Source organism: Syzygium oleosum, unplaced genomic scaffold (genome assembly GCF_021117445.2).
Source record: "Syzygium oleosum isolate NSW1041296 unplaced genomic scaffold, Sole_v2.1 Sole_v2.12, whole genome shotgun sequence".
Lineage (NCBI taxonomy): Eukaryota > Viridiplantae > Streptophyta > Magnoliopsida > Myrtales > Myrtaceae > Syzygium > Syzygium oleosum.
This window is the reverse complement of record NW_026607496.1, coordinates 8765184-8788255: the sequence shown is the minus strand read 5'-3', so window position 1 is coordinate 8788255 and position 23072 is coordinate 8765184. Positions and strand designations below refer to the sequence as shown.

General features: G+C 43.4%; 1 protein-coding gene across 1 annotated transcript; it reads left to right on the top strand.

Annotated features, from left to right (window-relative positions):
- The first annotated feature begins 7909 nt into the window (after positions 1-7909).
- On the top strand, positions 7910-11143 carry LOC115674163 (wall-associated receptor kinase-like 6). Its single transcript, XM_030596492.1, has 4 exons — positions 7910-8405; positions 8920-9014; positions 9102-9148; positions 10807-11143. The coding sequence occupies exons 1-4, from the start codon at positions 7910-7912 to the stop codon at positions 11141-11143; spliced, it is 975 nt and encodes a 324-aa protein (XP_030452352.1).
- Positions 11144-23072: the final 11929 nt, after the last annotated feature.

Genomic DNA, 23072 nt, shown 5'->3' with positions numbered 1-23072 from the left:
TTTCCGATTTCCGATCTTTTTGATTTCATGTTATGATATACTTATCGAAGTGTCTGAACGCTTCACAGAGTTGCTTTGGCCCATTAAAGTCCCTTGGATAAAAGTTATAACGAGTGGCAAAATTTTAAAATATCTCTTTGAGTAATTTTTTTTTTCAACTTGTACAAACAACTTTACCGAAAAAATTCCAATCTTGAAACCCTTTCCACACATATGCGTTTGCACTTTCTTTATATTGTATCAATAATTACTTTCCATTGATTAATAATCCAAGTCTTTTGCAATAAGGCGGTTTTACAAAAGAATATTTTTAATGTCAGTTTTATATAAACGCAAAGTGATGCAGTTGCGGGGGCGGGGGAATGCATTTTGAGTGATAAGGGGATACAATATGTTTTGAGGATAGATTACGATCAGAACCAAAGCATACAGGACAAGCCACCAACCAAGGATCAAGATTGGGATTTTAGGAAGTTCACCACTAAGGCTTACATAACGAACCACCCACCAATGATTCAAGACTTCGACAAAGGAGAAACTCATCACCAAGGCCTATAGATAATCACTAGCCGAGGATATAATTTTTCTTGGCTCACCACCACGGAAGAATCCACCTTCTAAGGATATAGAAATTGGGGATAGATATTTGATCACATAGAGACAAATCACATATATTTTCAATATTCAAAATCTTCTGTCTTACATTTGAGATTTCACCTCTCTTTATAGAGGAACTAATACATAGGAATTAAAACAAACATTAAAGACATGTGAACTACCTAAGTAATTAAAGTAATAGGAACTAGAAAACACAATAAAGTCCTATAAAATAGAAAATGCATTAAAACACCTAGAAACCAGAAATGCATTAAAACACCTAGAAACCAGAAATGCATTTAAAGACATGGAAGCTTGACTCTCTCAAATTCGTGCACCATCCATGGAAGCCGAATAGTCATCGTAGGAGATCTCCAAACAGCGATAGAAATCGATGAGAACAAACTCTAGTCATTAGGTAGTCGATAGGAAGTCTCCAAATAGACAATAAACTTGTATATCGATATTTCAGTAACCAATCGGCAATCATGAAATCGACAACTTATCTACTGAATCGACAACTCTCTTGCATAATTGACATCTTCAACTTGAATCGATCGACAAAACCCGATGCTCTCGCATCACAAAGTGTGTGCATTACTGGACTATATAAATCAATGACAATATGAGATTTGTTTATATGGCTCTTACGAAAAAATACATTAATTTGATTATTACAAAATTTGTGCTTCATACTACTTCAACTAATTTCTTTCGCATACTTGTTGTATTTTTCCACTGCCGAACTCAATCCTATCGGTCTTGTAATATGTATTATGTTATGCTTATTAACACATAAGTGTCTTTCAAATTTCTGATCCCCGCTGGTATAAGATCGAATTGGTTTCCTACATTCTTTTGCATGGGGTTAAATTTTGTAGACGCCAATTAGATATTAATTATACTTTATGGGCTCATTCATGATTTATCTTACTTTATATTGGGTCATGAACTATATAAATAAGTTTGAGAGACATATTGTATTTTTGCCCTGCATTGCAATAGATTGATCCTAATCCATATTACATTCATCATGGAAAAATTGTATTCAACATAATTTTTTCAAAAATTCTGGACTGTTTCATATTAGGTCTCAACATTATTTAAGTGCAAAATGTCCGTACCTTGCATTACAACGGATCTATTGTTATCATATTAGCTCGTCATTGGCAGATTGTGTTCGATAAAAGTTTGTTTTTCAAAAATTTTAAACTGTAATTCCATATTAGATCTCCGAAACAAATATGTATGCATTTTTTTTAAGTGCAAAATGTAACAAGAATGAAAAAAGGTAGATTGCAGGAAAACGCAACTTCCCTCAAAAAGGCTTGTCTAGATTTTACTATGTTGAAAAAAAAGATCAAAACGTGTCGAAAGATCGGACCATAACCGATCCCTCGGTGGGTCAATGATTCGTCACGTGTCGGCTCGACAAAAGCTACATTGAAACCTCTAATTTACATGTCAATTTAACTATCTGTCTGGTTATCCTGTCGTATATGAATGCAAGTGTTAGGTCCTTTCTTTCTCGGCACCTTTCCTCAAATAGGTTTTGAAGTGCCTAGGACTGTTCTAAGCTGGCTTGACTATGCCTTATAGTAATACAAGTCTTCAGCATTAATCTATCGAGTACCGGTCTTTGAAAGATGCTGACCATTGGTACTCCAATCGGGTCTCCGTCAATCTATGTCAAAACGTAAAACTTTCCCTTAACTCCAAAGGAACAATCTTGTACCCCGAGGAGTACTACTAATCACCCGTAAAATGTATCACAACTTAAGCCAAAGTATATGATGTAAGGCATGATGTCAAGCACCCAAGTTCAATGTATCACATTAAAGCATGGATTTAAAAAAAAATCTTGATAGGAAAAGAGAAGTGGCTTGTCAATTGAGGAGAAATAGAGATTTAAGAAGCTGATTTTTGTTCTCAACATCTGGTTCTGAGCATTCGTGTATTTGAAAATATTTTCGTTTTGAACATTTGATTCTAAACTTTGGTAAGTCTGAAAATACTTTGAACCAACTAAAATTATAAATGAAAGATATCAAAAGTAAGAAAAGCAAATATGACTTTCACAACATATCGCCCTATTTTGCCAATAGATTGGCGGCAAAATAAGCATCATCATTCTACACCACTAACGTGCACATCGAAATCTATCAACTTAATTCTAACGCCTCAGACTCGTGGCAGTTCGGTCGCGGAAATTCGTCCTAAATAATATTAACAAACATGGGAATTTTCCATATGCCACATCAAACCCTAAACCGCAAAACCCGAAACCCTAAACCATAAACCCCAACCCGAAACCCTAAAACCCTAAACTCTAAACCCTATACCCCAAATCCCAAAACTTGAATCCCTAAAACCCCAAACCCGAAATCCTAAAACCAAAACTCTAAAACCCCAAACCCTAAATCCCAAACCCGAAACCCTAAAACCCTAACCCTAAACCCTATACTGTAATTTCCTCGACCACCATCCGGTATTTGTTTTGTCTATAAGGAGTAATTTTCTTTATGATTGTATTAAGGTCATTCGATTCTATATCGTAATATATTCGGATTCTATTTCCAGTCCAGTTTTATCCAAACATGAATTGTTAAGTCTCCACTAACATTTTTATAATTAAATGAAAAAATTGGGAGTAGAAATTTTTAGGATCGTACTAAACGCATTTCTGTACAGTTACCAAACACGTTCTTCTGCTCAGAAACTTGTCCATGGAATAGAAATAGAAAAAACTATTTCTGAACAGAAATTATTTCCGAAAACAGAAACATTACAAAACAAACCTTAACTTTCCGGTTCCGATCTTTTTTATTGCACATTATGTTATACTTATCGAGGCGATGGAACGCTTCACAGAACTGCTTTGGCCCTTTAAAGTCCATCAGGTAAAATTTATAACAAGTGGTAAAATTTTATTAGATCGCTTCGAGTGAAATTTTCTTCCAATTTGTATACACAACCTTACCCAAAATAATTCCTATCTTGAAATTTTGTTCCTTTTCCACATATACGTGTTTGCATTGTGCAATTTCTTTATATCAATAATTACTTTCCATTGATTAATAATCCAAATCTTTCGCAATAAGGAGGTTTTACAAAAACTATTTTAAATGTGGATTATCATATAAACGAATGGGTGCACTTTTACTGGTCTATAACAATCAATGAGCATATGAGATTTGTTTATACGGCTCTTACAAAATAATACATTAATTTGATTATTAGAACAATTGTACTTCATACTAGTGCAACTGATTTCTTTCGTATACTTCTTGTATTTTGCCACTCCCGAACTCAATTCTATCCGTCTTGTAATATGTATTATGTTATGCTTATTAATAGACAAGTTTATTACGAGTTTTTTTTATCCCCCACTGATATAAGATCGAATTGGTTTCCTAAGTTCTTTTGCTTGGGATTAAATTTTATAGACGCCAATCAGATATCAGTTATATTTAATGGGTTCATAGAAAAGGCAAAGTGTGTGTGTGTCTATATATATTAATGGGCTCATTCATGATTTATCTTACTTCATATTGGGTCATGAACTATATACAAGTCCAAGAGACATAATATTGTATTTGTACCTTGCATTACAGTAGATCAATCCTGATCCGTATTAGATTCATCATGGACAGACTGTATTCAAGATAATTGGGAAAATTGTCAAAAAAGTCCTAAATCTATTGTACAGCGGCCAATTCAGTCCTAAACCTTTTAAGTTTGCCAATTCGGTCCTAAACCTTTTTAATTTTTGTTAATTGAGTCCTTCCGGCCAATTTTGGCCGGCCAGCGCTGACGTGGCCGCAGGCCGTCCGGCCAACGATGACGTGGCAATTTTTAAATATTTTTTTCTAATTTTTTAATCTTTTTTCCAATTTTTTAATCTTTTTTTTTTTCTGATTTCTTCCCTCTGGCCAGTCTGGCAGCCGGCTAGAGGGGAGGGCCGGCGAGGTCGACCTCGCTAGCCTTTGGCGAAGCTTGCCCCACCGGCCACCGGCAAGGGCGAGCCTCGCCGGTTCCTAGTTGGGCGAGGCGACCTCGCCCAGCAATGGCGAGGCTCGACCTCGCAGTCGCGACCCAAGCGACGGCGAGATCAGCCTCGCCTTTGCTCTAGTGAGGCTCGACCTTGCCGTCGCGACCCAGGCGACGGCGAGGTCAAGCCTCGCCCAGATCCGGCGAGGTCGACCTCGCCGTCACGACCCAGGCGACGGCGAGGTCAAGCCTCGCCTAGATCCGGCGAGGTCGACCTCGCCGTCGCGACCTAGGCGACGGCGAGGTCGGCCTCGCCATTACTGGGTGAGGTCGCCTCGCCGGTGGCCAGCGGGGCGAGCTTCGCCAGAGGCCGGTGAGGTCGACCTCGCCGACCCTCCCCTTTGGCCGGCCGCTAGTCGCCGTACCGGACAGAGGGAAGAAATCAGAAAAAAAAAAGATTAAAAAATTGGAAAAAAGATTAAAAAATTAGAAAAAATATTTAAAAATTGCCATGTCAGCGTTAGCCGGACGGCCGGCGCCGGCTGGCGGCCACGTCAGCGCCGGTCGGCCAAAATTGGCCGGAAGGACTCAATTGGCAAGAATTAAAAAGGTTTAGGACTGAATTGGCAAACTTAAAAGGTTTAGGACTGAGTAGGCCGCCGTACAATAGGTTTATGACTTTTTTGACAATTTTCCCCAAGATAATTTCTTCCAAAATTTTTGGACTACTTAAGTTTCATATTAGGTCTCAACAATATTTAAGTGCAAAATGTCCGCACTTTGCAGTACAATCGATCTGTCTTATCATATTAGCTCGTCATGGGCAAATTGTGTCAGATAAAAGTTCTTTTTTTTAAAAATTTTTGAACTATAATTCCATATTAGATCTCCAAGTCAGACACATATGAATTTTTTTTTTAAAGTGCAAAATGTAACAAGAATGACAAGGTAGATCGCAGGAAAACTCGACTTCCCTAGGAAGACATGTCTAGATTGGCATGTAGTGTTGAAAAATTAAGATCAAAACGTGCGGAAACAACGGACCATACCCAAGCCCCTCGGGCGGGTCAAGGATTCGCCACGTGTCGGCGCGACAAAAGATTCATTGAAACCTCTACTTTACATATATCTATCAATCTGTCTGCCTATCCATCGTATATGAATGCAAGTGCTAGGTACTTTCTTTCTCAACACCTTTTCTCAAATAGTTTTGGAAGTGAGCAGGACTATTCTAAGCTGGCTTGACTATGGCTAATAATAATTATTTTTTAAGTCTTCAACATCAATCCATTGAGTAGCGGTCTTCAATAGATGCTGACCATTATTACTCCAATCGGGTCTCTGTCAATCTGTGTCTAAACGTCAAGCTTGCCATTCACTCCGAAGGGGAAAAAAGAAAAAGAAAAAAGCAAAATCACCTGCCACGAACATCCCTATTCATGGTGGAAATTACTTAGGCTTGAGCTTCTAGACATGGGCATGGCATTATTTAAAGTTAGGTTTCGCGCATCAAATTAAACTGATCAATCTAAACCAGATCGAACGTAGGCACACACTCATGAAATCACCACGGATGAATACGCCAAGTAGGAATCCAACTTAAAACCTAGTACTTTCACCTTTCGACCAACATCCAAAGTTTCGTGTACGAAGGAATAACTCGCTGACCATTTGTTTCCATAGGAACACAAAAAGCATGAGTCGTCGATGGATTCATCCCATCATCGTTTGTTTATTTCTCTCCTTGATATCTACCATTGACGTGCCGACATTTCAAACCGCAAAGCCCGGATGCGAGCCCAAGTGCCGCAACGTGACCGTACCCTTCCCCTTTGGGCTCGGCCCGGCCCATTGCTTCCTAGGCGAGTGGTTCGAGATCATCTGCGGCCAGAACGCCTCGGTCCCGATCCTTGGGAAGCTCAACTTGTAGGTCCTCAACATTTCCCTCCCGGGCTACTACGGGCCTGTTTAGTAACGTTTCTGTTTCTTTATTTTTTTGTTCTTTTGTTCCCCGGAACAGAAAAAAAACAGAAATCCGTTAGTAAAAAAAATTTACTTTTTTTGTTTCTGGAAAAAAAAGGTGATCCTGGAATAGATTTGGAACAAAAACAAGAAGTAAAACAAATCTACTTCTTTGTTTCTGGAAAAAAAACAAGAAACAATTTTTTCTGGAACTCTCCAAAAACAAGAAACAATCCGCCAGCCGCAACCCACCCACTGCCGCCTCTCGCCGTCCTTCGCCGCGACCTACCAGCCAACTTCCGCCGCCGCCCGTCAGCCGCCTCCTACCTGTCAACCGCCGTCCACTGTCGGCCACCTCTTGTCGCCGACCACTATCCTCCGCCACCCAACGCTGCCACCACCCACCACCGGCTGCTGTCCTCCGCCGCCCGACGCTGACGCCGCCCTCCATCGGCTGCCGTCCTCCGTCGCCGACTGCCGTGCTCCATCGCCCAACGCCGGGAGCCACTTGGCACCGGCCGCCTCCCACCGCCGGCCACCCACCACCGGCCCCCGTCCTCCGCTGCCGGCCGCCGTGCCCCACTACTCGACGCTGGCCACCCTCCGCCGCCGGCTACCTCCCACCGTTGTCCCCCACTGCCGGTCACCGCCACCCGACGCGGTCGTGATCCGCCGTTGGCTGCCGTACTCCGCCGTTGACTGTCGTGCTCTACCGCCCGACGCCGACCGCCGCCTCCCGCCGCCGTGCTCCGCCACTAACCGCCGTGCTTCGCCGCCCGACGTCGGCTGCCATCCTCTGCTGCCGCCGGCCGGCCACCTCCCACCGTCGGCCACCGTCCTCCGCCACCCGCCGTCCTCCGCCGGTCGTCTGGAAGGGAGAAATTTTATGTCATTGTCAAACGAATTTCTATTTCGAAAATAGAAATTTTGTGTCGTTATCAAACGCGCTTTTTTACTCAGAAACTCGTCCATGGAATAGAAATAGATTATTCGCGCCCTAAACGCATTTCTATTCTTGTTCTATTTCAGGAACAGAAATTTTGTACAGTTACTAAACGCGTTTTTTTTGCTCAAAAATTGTTCCAGGAAATAGAAATAGAAAAAACTATTTCTGATCAGAAATTGTTTCTAGGAACATAAACGTCGCTAAACAGAGCCTACACTGCCAACTCCATGGCCGCGTAGGAGACCACCTACGGCCTACACCAAGGCACGGTCAAAGTCAACCTCCCGATCGTCCGCCACCAATGCAGTGGCGCTGGGTCATCTCCTCCTAACGTGAGCTTGCGCTTCAGCCCCGAACTCCTTCTCCCAGCCCGGCAACTTCTTTGCCGTTGTCGGATGCAACAACCTTGCTGTGATGGCAGAGGCCGCCTCCGCCGTCGTTGGGTGCACCTCCCGCTGTGACGGAGGCGTCCTTGGGAACTCCAGCGACTGCTCTGGTGTCGGCTGCTGCAGGACCTCGATCCCGTCGGGGCTCCGGGAGTTCGATGTCAAGTTCAAACGGATCAGCGATGACAATGTTGTCGCCGTTGGAGAGGAGTGCAGGTTCGCGTTCCTGGCGGATAAGCAATGGTTAGGGTTTAACGAATGGAAGGATCTGAGGGTGCTGAGAGAGATGGAGCACCTGCCTGGAGTGCTGGAGTGGGGGCTTCCGAAAGAGATGGCGAGTGAGATCGGATTGAGTGGAAGCGATTCGTATGGTTGCGAGTATTATGGCAAACTGGAGAATGAACGGTTGCCGAAATTATACAGGTGTTATTGCAGGTCTGGTTACGTCGGGAATGCGTACCTTGCAGATTGTCAAGGCAAAGCATCTTTGATTGTTGATACATCACACATCATTGAATCTACATGTCTCTGGTGGCGCGCAATCTGACCGATAACTCCATCACCAGACTTTGATTTTGCTTGGATTCGGAAGAGTTTAGTCTTTCAACCGAGTGAAAATAGAAGATATGCAAATTCAAATTGTCATGTGATGATATTGCATGATTTCTAAAACGATTAGCTTAGTCCTTTTCGATGGTCTGGTGGAAACAATGGATGGAGGTTGCCGTGTAAAAGTTGTGCAAACAACAATCTGTGTGAATGGTGTTGACTAATGTTTTGTGTCAGCCTTTTGCCCCAACCAATACACATTTTCAAGAGTTGATATCTTCGTTAATTCTTAAAACAACAAGAAGGATAGATTATCAGCACAAGGTATTATTAGTCAGCCAGAGAATCGAAATAAAAGCTAAAGCCAACTAAACTTTAAGAAGAAACGGTCCTCTGTCGGCGTAAACTTTTTGTAGCAAAAATGATGTCGTCCTGTTAAGTGATAGGCATGTCGATGAGTGACCAGAATTTTCATTGTCTCCTGTGCAGATGTCGACGAATGTGAAGATCCAGCACTGAACAATTGCCCTTGGATATGTGAGAATCGGCCAGGGTCCTATGAATGTGTGGATCACGACTGGATGGTTAGATTTGTCGCTATCGGTATTCCATCTCATACTACAAACTTTTAAAATCCTGCTAGATGAATGAATAGCATGCGCATCATGCAGATGGATGTTCTGTGTAGTCCTTTAATAGGTGCATTGTATTTTGTCATGTAAATAGAACATAGTACTGACACTCTGCAATGGACAGCAGGAGATCAAGGAAAACATGGGCTCTTTCATTGTTTACTCTTCAGAATATAAAGAAATGTTATTCTAGAAATGTAAAAATAATAGGAAAAAGTTTTCCAAGTTGTAACTAAACAGGTTAGTACCACGAAAAATCTCAAATTGGTATACATGTGACAAATTTACTCCAAACTAATTTATGACCATCAAAAACCTCAAACCGGTACACCTATGACAAATTAGTGTTTCTAACCATCAAAAACCCCAAACTAGTATAATTGTGACAAATTTACCCTCCGTTAGTTTCAATTAAATTGGATTAATACCACAAACAACCACAAATTGGTACACATGTGATAAACGGAGGATAAAACCCCAAACTAATACACCCGTTAATTACCGCGTGTCATCCATCTTAGCAATTTGATGATAAAATTTAAAGAAAACTAATTGAGGGTAAATTTGTCACAGGTGTACCGGTTTGGAGTTTTTGGTGGTCAAAAAATTAGTTTTGGGCAAATTTGTCACAAGTATACCGGTTTGAGGTTTTTCGTGGTATCAACCCTAACTAAATTGAGACAGAGATGAAATTTTTCGTGATTTCCGTGCATTACTAAAAATGATAAAATAGTTGAGCACTAAAAAAAATGATCAAAAGGAACCGTTCCCGTGAATCATGAAACTTTTGACAATAATGAAATGTAGAAGGCTTTTCTATCGCGAATGCACGCCAAATTTGGGGCGAGTGAGGACTTTGACTGACCAACGGTTTTTTTGCTCCAAAATAAGGCGTTGGCGTGGGCCTTGTTGCGATAGCTTTGCTTTTTCTCTGTTTACACAAAAAAGTGAAAAAAAAATCATGGAAATAGGCATCGGGAGCTTTGGCGTCAGTAACTTACCGATAGTTCGCAACTTACCGATAGTGGGTGAGCAGAGGATTGGTATCAGCAACTTACCGATAGTTAGGTGTCAATAACAAAACTGCTTATGGACAAGGGTGGTTATTTGAACGTGGAGAGTGCCTAGAAAATAGGAAGATAATAACCACCGTTAGGAAGTTACTTTTTATTTAAAATTTAAAAGTTGTAAACGCTTGTACCAGATTATAAATATCCCAAGTTTGTATTTTGAAAAGACTCCCCCCCAAAAAAAAATAAATCAACAACAGAACTCACATTCTTTATCAGTTTATCTTTCTTTTATCTTTACATTTCCTGCACTCGTACCTTTACATTTGGCCAAGGCCATTATTTTCCTGCAATTTACAAGCTTTAATTCTTTAGGAGTAGTTCTAATGCTCAGATTCACGTCGCCGAGTCGTCCTCCGATATGAATCTTCATCCTTGGTGCTTCGTCGTCGAGTCAAATCCCGGCGTAGTACCGCCGCTCTTTCAAGCTTCGTCCTCGAGTCAAATTCCGTCGAAGTTTGTTTCGATAGTACTTCCTAAACTTTTCCGTCGAGTCAAACTCCGGTTTGGTTTAGGTTTGTACAATTCCACGTTGATTTTTATGATCGCTTGGATATTTTCTGTCAAATCACCACAGAACCCGTCCTTCAATTAAAAGCCGAAGATCCATTTTCGGTGTTTGTTTTCTTACGGATTAAATTTCGGAGAAACATTCTCCTATGGAGGTTATGCAGAGTGATGAAGAGGAGGAAGAGGCAAAAGCAAAAGGAAAGATTCTTCAAGCGAAATGGTGGTATTTTACTGAAACAGCAACTTTCTTCCAGTGAAGGCAGCAATCGTGTCGGAAAAGGAAAACTGTTCAACTCTAAGGAATTAGAGAAGGCTACCAACAATTTTAGTAAGAAGAGGATACTTGGACAAGGTGGTCAAGGAACTGTCTACAGCGACATTAACTTTTCGAGTAACAACACCGGTTGGGATGGTGTTTGGACATCCATGAGGTCAGATCTAGATGTGGATCTAATATCATTTCCGGACGTTCATCCACTTCCAGATATTGAATCTTGTTGAGGAATCATCGCACCAATGTGCACGCGGACTGCGTGCCTATATTGTCCTTTTGCCAGCGTTAACGTCGTCATTGTTAGCTTTAGGAAGAAATAAAGTTCTATTATTGGTCGAAATTAGAAATTCACATGTATTCCATTGATTCGGAATCTTCTTTTAGTTGGATGTCCTATACGGGGCTAATAAGGTGAAATTTAGGTGCTGTAAAGTGAGGGCCAGCTTGTACTTGATCAGAGGAATTATTTAGTTCTCCCTCTTGTCAATTAAAATTTTTAAGAATTGATTCCTAGCATTTGCCTTCTTGCGGGACTTCTGTTTTCTCATGTCTTTTGTTTTTCCCCTCTGATATGGCACTCTATCCCTAGCTTCTTAAGGTAGAATTTGGGGTCAATTGCCATTGTCACTGGGTTATTCATGGTGTTTTCGATAACACAGTAGATTGAATCTGAAATGGAAGTTCATGGGCTTCTCCTTCTGACTCTTCCAACACTTCAGCCTTTTTCTTTTTGTCATCATTAAGTAGATAAAATACATTAACAGAACGACAGTCTTCATCTACTTAGAACTTTCTCAAATTTCTTTAGAAAAGAATTAAGTAGTTTGAATATCGGTGATTTTATATCTTGCCCGATGGAAGTCATCCATTCAAGTCTCTTCCTCTTGTAGTGGAGCATGAAGTTTATAATATATTGAAGAACAGCTACTGGAAACTCTACAGCGTCCGGCCACAACTTGCAATTCCTTTGTGAATCTTCCATCAGTCCAGCAAGAAACATTTGGCTCAAGCTGCGAAAGTTAAACAACCATTTGATTAGCCCAACCTCATAATGTAACTTTGTCGCCTGCCGCCCGACTCCCATCTTCGAGCTCATAACTGTGCAAGTATTATATGGAGTTCCTTCTTTCTACATGATGGTGCTGGAGAATTAACTCGTGTGTGCCTCTAGCAATGGTGGTCCATTTGCTTTTCCACTCTATTCCCTTGCTGGCATCCCAACTACACAACGCATCGGCACAAGCCACGGCATCTCTAACAAAGCCTGGTTGCTCCCAATACTGCAGAAGCGTTGCAATTGCTTTCGCCTTTGGAATCGGAGAAACTGTTATCTCAACAAATGGTTTGAGATTGAATGCGACTTTGAGGGCCACTTCCTGGCTAATGTGGGCTTGGACGTTCTGGAGATCACTCTGGCGACTTATCAAGAAGAACAAGGCATCATTCACGTCCTATCTTCGTTCATATACTCGAACACGGTTGATGAGAGTGCTCCGTAAATGATATTGACTTTGTGGTAATGAAGTTGGTGGTTGTTTTGGAGTTGCCAGCATCATTTGGTTGAGATGAACCTGGTGATGGGTTCTTTGTCAAGGCTGTTTTGGAGCTACACCCGATGTCATCTATTTTGGAGCACTCTTATTTGGAGCCACCCCTCTTGTCTTTGGACCTGCCGCTTGTGTTGCCTGTTTTGGAGCATCATTTGATTGATTCTTACTAGATTGTGCTCCACTTGACCTTGGTTGGGTTCTTCTTTTGGGTGCAACTGTTGACTCTTGACTTCAGTCATCTTGAGAGATGAGCACTTCCGAACTTCTCTCAGGCTACAATAACATAATCATATTGTTAACAATGTCAAATACCATAAATTAAATGCACAAGACCTACAAAACTTACATTCAAAATAGTCATTTTAATATTGAAGTTTGTATAAAGGCCATTGTCTTATTCTTTTGCCAAGAGCCCCACTTGTTCGATATGGTGCCCCACTTTCAATAACTTGAGCAACTTACTAGATATTTTCACTTGAGAAAGACATAACAAAGTTAAACTTTGCCAAGATTAGCCCACAAAACAACACAAACACAAATTGCACAACTTACTAGATATTTTCTCTTTATCTGTGCAACAGTGGACTCAGGGATTGGCCCTACACTTGGGGCTATAGCAGGCCCTTCAGATAGGCCTTAAGCTGGCCCTGCACCTGGCCTTACAACATCTCCTTTAGTTGGGCCTTGAGTTGGCCCTTTAGCTAGCCCTACACTTGTGTCGCGACCGAACTCCCGAGCCCTTTTTAAACAACATGCAAAAAAGGGGGGCTCGCCTGGTACGTGCTAAGTCTAGGTTCGGGACTTAACTCGGGCTCTCCCAAGCCCATACCATATCGCGACTTAGGGTTTAAGTGTTTAACATGCAAGTGGTTTATATCAAGGAGTCGCCACTAATCGATTTGGGGTGGGTCGATTAGAAACCCAAATAGGGTGATGGGAGAATCACCCTATTCCTACGAACCAGAGATTAAATGAGTTCGGGGACTTGGTTACACTAGTTGGATAACTAATGCCCTTTCGGTACCATTTTACCCTGTTCATTTCTGAAAACATTTGTCAGGCAATTTGGATTGATTTTAGGACCTTTCTCCTAACATGTGAGGTGATCAAACGAGTGCATAATCAGAAACGATTAGCAGTCAGGAACACAACAATTCATGCAGCCTAAGGTTCTAACCTTAACTAAGTCAGATGACATTCAAAAACACAACAGCTCATGGAATTGTATTAAAAACATGCATAACAGTAATAAAATTAACATGCAAAATACTACCGCACAACCTCAGAATTGTCTAATTTAAACAAGACAATAACATGCATAATAATACAACAATAAATTAAAACACTTAGATATAACATAATTTAAAAAAAACTTTTTTTTTTTTTTAAAAGAAATTTCTTTTTTTTTCGAGAAAAAAAAAATATATATATATATATACATATATAAATAATAGTACAGAAGAGAAAAAAAAATTTATTTTTTTTAAAATTTTCTTTTTTTTTTAAAAATAAAATAAAATAAAATAAAAATATTAATATAATATTAAACCGGGTCGGGTTGCGGATCCGGGCCGGGTTGGAACCGACCCGGGTCAACGGATCCGACCCGGGCGTTGACCCGGGTCGGATCGGTCAATCCGGATCGGGTCGGAACCGACCCGGGTCAACGGATCCGACCCGGGCGTTGACCCGGGTCGTTCGGAACCGACCCGAGTCAACGGATCCGACCCGGTCGTTGACCCGGGTCGGATCTGTTGATTCGGGTCGAATCCGACCCGAACACACTGACCGCGGGGAGGGGCGCCGGAGAGGCCAAAATTGGCCGTCCGCCGGACCGACCCGGCCGATCCCCCAAATCGGCTTCTAGGAACACCGCCAAGCCTCGCCGTCCACCTGGGTCGCCGTTTGACCGCCGCTCGCCGGCCGGCGACCGAATTAAAAACCGGCCTCTTTGAGGCATTTTGTCGAACACCGGGCGTGCGCGACCAAAAACAGGAGATTCCGACCTGTTTCGAGGCCCCGCCGTCCTCGGAAAACCTGTTCTTACCTTTAACGATGATGCACGGACGGCGGGGGACGGCGGTATGGGCCGGGACTCGCGCGAAACGGCCGGCGCGGGTCCCGGCCAAACCGGGAGCAAAAACAGGGGAGAACAGAGCAGTTCGGGCCGGGGGACGACTCACCGGTCGACGGCGCGTCTGGGAGGTTTCCGACTGATTGGGGGACGACGGCGACGCTGCTGGTTCTTCTTTTGCTCCGGCGGAACCTCGGTATGCCTTCTTTCTCTCTGATTTCTCTCTCTGTCTCTCCCTCTCTTCCGGTGCTCTGTTTTTGGCCGAGAATGACCAACCAGCCGGCGACGTCGGTTCGGTGGATCGTCGGCGACTCTGGCTCGTTTGAGGAACCCCTGCGGCTGTATTCTTCCACCTACAAACCAAAGATCACAAAAAATTTTCTCCAATCCTCTCTTTCTCTCCCCCGATCTCTCTGTTCTGTTTTTTTTTTGTAAAACGGCCGACCGGGGCTGCTTCCGGGGATTGCCGGTCGGCTTGCTTGGTGACGACGAGGCCGGCTGGGACCTGCAAGACCCTCCGAGGCTTCTCGGTTTCTCTCCGATTCTCTCCGGCCTCTCTCGGACTCTCTCTCCGTTTCTCTCCTAATTCGGCCGACCGGGGGCCTCTCTCTCTCTCTGACCTTAAGGCGGCATCGACGTGTCTCTCTGCCTCTCTGCGTCGGCGTGACCTCGGCCTGCACCGGCCTACGCCACGCCACGACTTTCGTGGCCATTTGCGGCCGGTGCGGAAGCGAGCAAAAGGGGGCCGGTTCGGTGAAGGTGCGAGAGAGGGAGAGAGAGCACAGGAGATGAGGAAGACGGGATCGGCCTTAATGGCCGGTCCACATGGCGTGCCCTTTGGGCCTCCTCGGCCGGATGACGACGATAAGGAGCGGCGCCGCCGTGCGTCACGCCCGGTCGCGCACGCGGGAGAACGAGGGAGGAGAGAGCGGCCGGCGCGGGGAAGGAAGGAAGGAAGAAGGGCAGGCGGGGCCCGGGCCCGCGCGGCGTGGGGAAAGAAGAAGGAAAGGAAAGCGGGCCGGGCCCGCGCGAAGGGAAAAAAGAAAAGAAAAAGGGCCGGGGCCCGGGGGAAAAAAGGAAAAAAGGAAAAAAGAAATGGGCCGGGTCGGCCCAGCTCCAACCCGGCCCGACTCGATTTTTTTTTTTTTTGGTGTTTTTTTTTTTTTTTTTAAATTTTTGTTTAAAATTTAAGAAAATATGCTCTAATAGGCCCTATTAATGCACATATGCCTAATGTCTATATGCAATGTATTTAAATTGAAATATTTTTTTGTTTTAGGAATTAACGAAATTAACTCCTAAATTTTGCGTAGTTAATTTTGGGCAAATTAAAAATAGGTGTCAACAGCTGCCCCTCTTTGAAGGTGAGCTCGCAGAGATTGAGCTCGCAGAGGTTACGTTCAAAGATAAAATGACACCTAAATTTGGCCCATGCATGCTCAATGAATGTTATTTTTGGCGAGACCGGAGTCCCATTTTTATGATGCAAAATAAGATGATGCATGCTAAAGCAAATAAAAACATACCTGGGGCTACTTACCTTGCCGAAGGGTAGAGTAATTCCAGATAATTGATATTGTGTGTCGAGGACCCGAACCTGTCTTCGGTCGCCTTGACGGGAAAAATGGTTTGTCTAGGACCCGAACCTTTCTTCGGTCGCCTTGACGGGGATTGCTTTTGTCTAGGACCCGAACCTTTCTTCGGTCGCCTTGACTGACTGGATTTTGTCTGTCTAGGACCCGAACCTTTCTTCGGTCGCCTTGACTGACTGGATTTTGTTTTGACAAAGTACCTGGGGGTCCTCGCCCGAGGATTTGATGGTTTGCCTGGTGGGTCCTCGCCAGCAGGTCTTGAAAAGGCTCAAACGATGAGCACCTGGGGGTCCTCGCCCGAGGATTTGATTGTTTGCCTGGTGGGTCCTCGCCAGCAGGTCTTGAAAAAGCTCAAACGATGAGCACCTGGGGGTCCTCACCCGAGGATTTGTTGGTTTGCCTGGTGGGTCCTCGCCAGCAGGGTTTGAAAAAGCTCAAACGATGAGCACCTGGGGGTCCTCGCCCGAGGATTTGTTGGTTTGCCTGGTGGGTCCTCGCCAGCAGGGCTTGAAAAGGCTCAAACGATGAGCACCTAGGGGTCCTCGCCCGAGGATTTGATGTGAACATGGGAGTCAGTCCCATGCTCAGGAGGGTGAACAACGGGGTCAATCCGATGTTCAGAGAGTGAACAACGGGGTCAATCCGATGTTCAGAGGGGGTACCATAACAATTATAGGTACCTGGATTTTTGGAACCGGCATGGGTAAAACGTACTTACCTGGGCACGTTCCTGCCTCTTAAGGGCGTGTCTCCTGTCAGACAAGTTTTCTTGTGCAAAGATATACGCATTCATTGGAGAGATAGACAACTGAGGCTATTCTTGAATATCGTATGAAATATCTTGACCAGCTAGTCAAGATGCTTTTCTTTTTCAAAGAAACACCCCGTTTACCTTCTGGGTAGTTTGAAAAGAAATCTGATGAAATACCTGGGATTTCTTACCCGGAGGTTTGATGTATCATCTGCTGAATACCCGACCTTTTTCAGGGCATCTCTTCTGTGATGATAATGAGGGCTTCTCCAGCGCCCGAATTTTCGTGTTCTATCACTGGGGATTAGAACTCTGAACAGCAAAAGCATGCTGTGTCAATTCCACTTGAGGAGCGGAAGAAATTTTCTGTGACATCTTTGGAGACGCTCCAAAGGTCATATGTTCTTTGAGTCTTTGAGGATATTTTACCTGTCAAAGAGGGTTAGCACAAACATGCATGCATTCATCGAGGATAGACAAGCTAGGCTATCCTAAAATGTGTATTTGAAAGTTCATGCATGATGATTTTGCCATGTTTGCATCACCAATCATCCACCGAGGGTAATTATCAATCAAGACAATATTCGCTCGCAAGGTGGACTTCTCGAGATGCTGAACGAGGAATGTTCGGTCAGAAAGGACTTTCCACTCACTCTCATTGAAAAGGGTTGTTTGTCCCGTCCATTAATGCGGGAGCATCGAAAGCACTCAATCTGACCACTATCACATCAACAAGGGTCTGAGTTTTCTCGCAAGCGGTACGACGCTGCCAATCTGAGAGGTCTTCTTCAGGGTCGTAATGTAGGCTTGGTCAATGGCTTAACAAAGGAGACTGTCCGAGTCAAGGCCATGAAAGAAAATATTCTGCAATTATCTCCGGGTTTACAAGTCAAGAACCCTGCAAAACGAGATAGAAATAGTCTTGCTCGGATTTCCTCGAGCGTTGTTTATAAACATTTGAAATTCCACGTTAATTCAAGTGTCCTAGTCAGAAGAGACTTCCTGAGGGACGTAACGTGGGCTCGGTTCACAGGTTGAGAAACGAAAGGATCGTTAGGCTCAAAAATGTGTGTAAGGGTGAGAGTTGGTGATCATCTTGGCATTGTCACCAGCCTTTTTCTCCACCGTCGGGACTCTTTTGGAAAACTCCCTGGGTAATCCCTTGTTTTAGCTTCTTTGACAACTTTTTCTTGAGAAGCTTCTGCGTCCAGCATTTTCCTGGATACCATTCTATCTCTGTGACAGATCTTTGTCAAGACAGAGTTCCTAAAGTAGGAATTTGTATCGAAGAAGAACTCAAGTTTAACCCTTTAGGGTCGTCTTTTCATCGTTTTTCTTCTTCTCCTTTTTCTTTTTCTTTGTTTTTTATTCATGGGCATTGGCCTTGCTTTTACCAGGCACACTGCTTTTTCATGCCCCAAGTTTTCAGCATTTGTTGTTTTTTTTTTTTTTTTTTTTTTGCTGCTCTTTTGGTGTTGTCAGGACTAGCCTAAACAAGTTTGAGCAGACAATGTTATTAGGCTCTTGGAGTCTTCATCTTGATTCGGTACTTTGGACCCTGATGCTCAAGCTGTAGTGACTTTTGCCTTGCCCCGGTGTAGGGGATGATCACCAACTGGGTTGGTACGAAATGAAATCGCCGGCTCAATTGGGCTAGCAAGGGATATAAGTGTATGGGATAGAAGAAGAACTGCTCTTCGTCATCCTAGGGCACTCAAATTATCGTGAGAGTTCACCTGCAATAATAACACTCAAAGATTAATGCAAATGAGAGCAAGAAAATTTCTATTCATCTTTTCACCTTGTGAGAGCTACTGCAGCTGATGATCATAGAAAATTTTAGATATTACAAACTCCTCATCCTTTCCTGTCTTGCTCAGTGACAACATCACTGTTATCAATAAGATATTGGCATTTTGGACAGGCTTTAGTTTGCTGCTCCTCTCTTGACAAAGCCCTCTTAGCCTCGACTGTCCGGCCGTCGATGGTGTGCTTGTCTTGGAGGACCCTGTCGAGGACCACCGGATCCGTGAAAACGACGAAGCCGAAGTCACAGGGGCGGTGATCGAAAAGGAGGGACGCTCTTCTTGCTCCCTCTGGATTTGAATTCTCCCTGTGATGCTGATTTACCTCAAGCTGCCCCAATGTGGGGTGGTTCTTGACAGGGGTGATTTAAAAAGAACCTCCAAGTGTATGGGCTCAAATGGTCAAGCAAAGGATTAATGGTAGTGTATGGGGCAGAGAAATGAACTGCCTCTCTTCATTTTGGCTACCGTTCCTTATGCGAGAAACCCCTTTACCTTGTAGAAGTGGAATCTTTTCGCTCATCTTACATGGGTTTGGTACGTGAGAATGTGTATAGACTAAGGATTGCCTCTCATCATCCTGAGACACCTCGTTCAATACATCGGAGCAGTTCGACACCATTCGTCGAATTGTCAAGATTTTCACAGGGAATTGGTGAATTAAACAGGTAAAATTACCATGCGAAATTCTTTCCAAAAGATATGTAATGCACTTGGGGGAAGGTTAAGCATTTATTTGCTTTAACATGCTTCCTCTTTCTTTTGATTCTTTCAACTCTTAAAGTTTTAAGGGATACTTACCTACGCTGCAGCAGCGACGAGGTAAACCTGTAAGGCAATAAAAAAGACCGTGTTAATGAACGGCTCTTTGAGGGACAGGAATTGGGAACGATACAACATTACCCTTCGTGATTCCCCTCATTTGAGATTAAATTGACAACTCCTTGAGTTTCCTCGGATGTCGATAATTCTCTCCTAACAAAAACAGGAGCTTATGTTAGAAATGAGATGATTGAGGGTAAATTGAGAACGATACAAATTACCCTTCTTCCATTTTGCCTTCAAAGCTAGCAGAGTCTTTTCTCCTCTTTACTTTGTTCAGCCTTCTTTGTCTCAATCTGCTCTTCCATATTCTAGGTCTCGAAGCTCGAATGAAATCCTCTATAATTAGGGGTGCTCCCGAATAGAGGGTTCTATTGTCAGCGGATGCTGTGTCAATGCGGTTCCAGCATGTTGAGGAGTTTCTTGTGGATGCTCCGATTCTCGACTGCACAGACATGTGCAATTGCTTGCGTGGAGAACTTCGCAGCAAAGCTAATCTCTGCTCTAAAGGTCTTTGACGAACATGGGCATAACTACCATTGAGACTTCCGTGGTTGCCAGGATCGGCCTTGACGCAAGTTTGTCATGTGCGAAACCCTTTCCGGTTAGACTTGCTACCATGAGTGTTGTTTACTCAATTTTGTCCTATGTAAAAGGAAAAGACATGTCATTTCCATGCTAAAGTGGATGGACTTTAGGAACGAAATACACTCTTTTTGATGGACTGGGGGATTGCATGCCCCCTAGTCTGCTCTTCCAATTAAGCACTTCTTCGTCATGTTTCATTCGAGAGGTCCCTACATTGGTGCTCTATCCGGCTCGCTAGCACGTCAGAGTCAAGCATGTTCCCCAGTTCATTATCTGCAAAAGAAAAGGGATGGAATGTCATTTCCAAAATTTGTTAAGGAATAAGACATACCTTTTCTTTCAAAAGGGATAATCTTTTCTTGATCTGCCCCCGACTTTTGTACGAAATGATGTTCCGCTCATCATGGAGTCAAGGAATGCTCAGCATTCTCTTTGACTCTCTGGGGCTGATATCACCCACCGGTAGTAATGAAATTTGCCCCATGTTTCATTTGAAGGTTGGATGATCTTTGCTTGAACTGCTCCTATCAGATGAGTTGGTCCGCGATCATTACCAGGGGCTGATGTGCTCTTCAGTTTGTGTCATTTCCAAATGTCCCTTTCGTAATAATAAATCAAAAAGGAGTATGCTCTGAGAAACGAAGTGAACGAGTTAGAAAGACAGACAGGTCTATGAGCATGCATGCTTTTTCACCACCGTTCTTTTTCGCCCTTTTGAAAAATGATAAAACGTTTGTTTTATTTTCAAAAGTTTAGAAACGAGGGAGCATGAGGAAACCCGGGCCTCAGAACACTTTCCTTTACATGGCTGGATATCATCAACGGGCCGGTTTGGGATACTTCCTCAGGCCCTCAAAACAAAACATTTGTAATTCTTTTGAATAGTTCAGGCGAATTACATTTGTTGGAATGGAAATTGCAATACTAAAATTCCAAGCATAATTACAAATTCAGAAAACTGGGAATTCTAGAAAACAGCTGAGACTTTAGAAAGCAAGAAAAGCTCCTACATAGGAGGATTCAAACTATTAAATATGCCTCTATTCTAAAGGAGGAAAATTGAGTCTTCAGTTTACTCAATGATGACATCCGCGCCTCCTGCTTGATTGGGTGGTGCGTTGCGGAATGAAAACATCTTTGCATCCAGCAATTTCTGGACCTTATTTTTCAAGACAGCACAGTCATTGATGGAATGTCCCATTTCGCCCAAATGATAGTCACATGCCTTGGAGGGGTCGTAGTTGGGGAAACGCTCAGGATTTTCACGCTTTGGCTCTTTAGCAAGCAACCTCTTTTCCAGGAGAATAGGCAGGATCTGAGACATAGGCAAAGGGAGTGGCGTGAACTGCTTTTTGTTATTTCGCCTTTGGGGCGGCTTGCGGCCTGAGGCCGGTTGCTGTCCACTGCTTATTTGAATCATTGGGAAAGGACGAACGGTTTGGGTGTATGCAACATCCGCATCTGTCAGGGGTTCTTTCTCCTTCTTCATATCGAGTTTCTTGCTTGTGGAAGTGGGGTCTGTAAACCACCCCTCACGCAATCCCATTTCGATTCGTTCACCCACAGGAACTAGACGATTAAGGGATTCAGCAGTGGCACCAACCAGGCGGTGTCTGTATTCATATGGAAGAGACTTTATGAACAATTTCACTTGTTCATGATCAGTGAGTTGTGGGGTAACCTGGGCGGCCAAGTTTCTCCATCTAGTGGCGTACTCTTTGAAGGACTCACTCTTCTTCTTCTCAGCGCGTTCCAGATCGTCACGAGTAAAGGTGACATCGAGGTTGAATTGATAATGCTTGAGGAATGCATCAGCGGCATCATCCCAAGACTTAAAAGTATCCACATCCTTCGACATATACCATGTCAGGGCTGGCCCCATCAAACTCGCTTGAAAGGTCTGAATCATGAGGGGTTCATTGTCAACGTACTGGGTCATCCGCACATGATACATGTGCAAATGATGTCTGGGGCATGAGGTACCGTCATACTTCTCGAATTCCGGCATCTTGAATTTTTCTGGTACTTTGACCCGTTTGTATATAGACAGATCAAGTGGGACAGCATTCTGCGGGCCTTGTAGCTGTTTCAGCATCTCCTCGACTTTTGCAAGGCGTTTGTCATGTTCTGTCATTGGCACAGCTTCAAGTTCAGGCTTCCTGACAGGATGGGGAAGCGGATCGTCCTCCAGTAGGGGCATTTTACTGTCACTGGCGGAGGCTTCGTCTTTTCCAGTAGACGGTGGTGGTAATACCACTTCAACTGCTGCAGGCATAGGTGTGAGCTTGCCATGAATGGATTCCACCTGCTTTGTGAGATTTTGGATCGCATTGATGACCATTTTCATCTCGTCCTCCATGTTGTTGAGACGGACGTTTTCTTCGGCCATTTTTTGTAACTACCTGCGAAAACGCTAATATGAATGAGTATAATGCTCAATAAAGAATCATTCTATGACTTAGTCATATTATTATTGCATATTTTCTTTATTTGCAAAGAAAAAATAAGCAAAAAGGGTTTTTATTAATATTAACATTACAGGCGGCGTCCCCGGGGTTCGAACCCCGGTCGCCTCGGACCGTTTCGCTACATCCCCGGATACCACTGGGCCGAAGGCCGCGATGGTGTCATTAAGGGGCAAAAAATTTTATTTAAAGCATAAAAGATGGCCCGAGTTATATTAACATTAGTACAACCCAAAAACATTTTCACAGGAGATAACCAAAATCCCTGAACATAAATACAGGGAAATATAAAAGACGGGGTTTTTAACAAAAGGGTGTCTTTCCCGGATACTCATTTTATAAACGATGGGGAAATCACGGTCTCTCGGAGGCGCTTATTTTTACGGACAAGTTCCGCAATAAGCGCATCCCTGGTATATAGACTGCAATCAACGGGTGGCCTAACAGTAACAAATCAATTGAATAAGTAGACCGTATATATAAAAAATGAGAAGGGATAGAATATATAT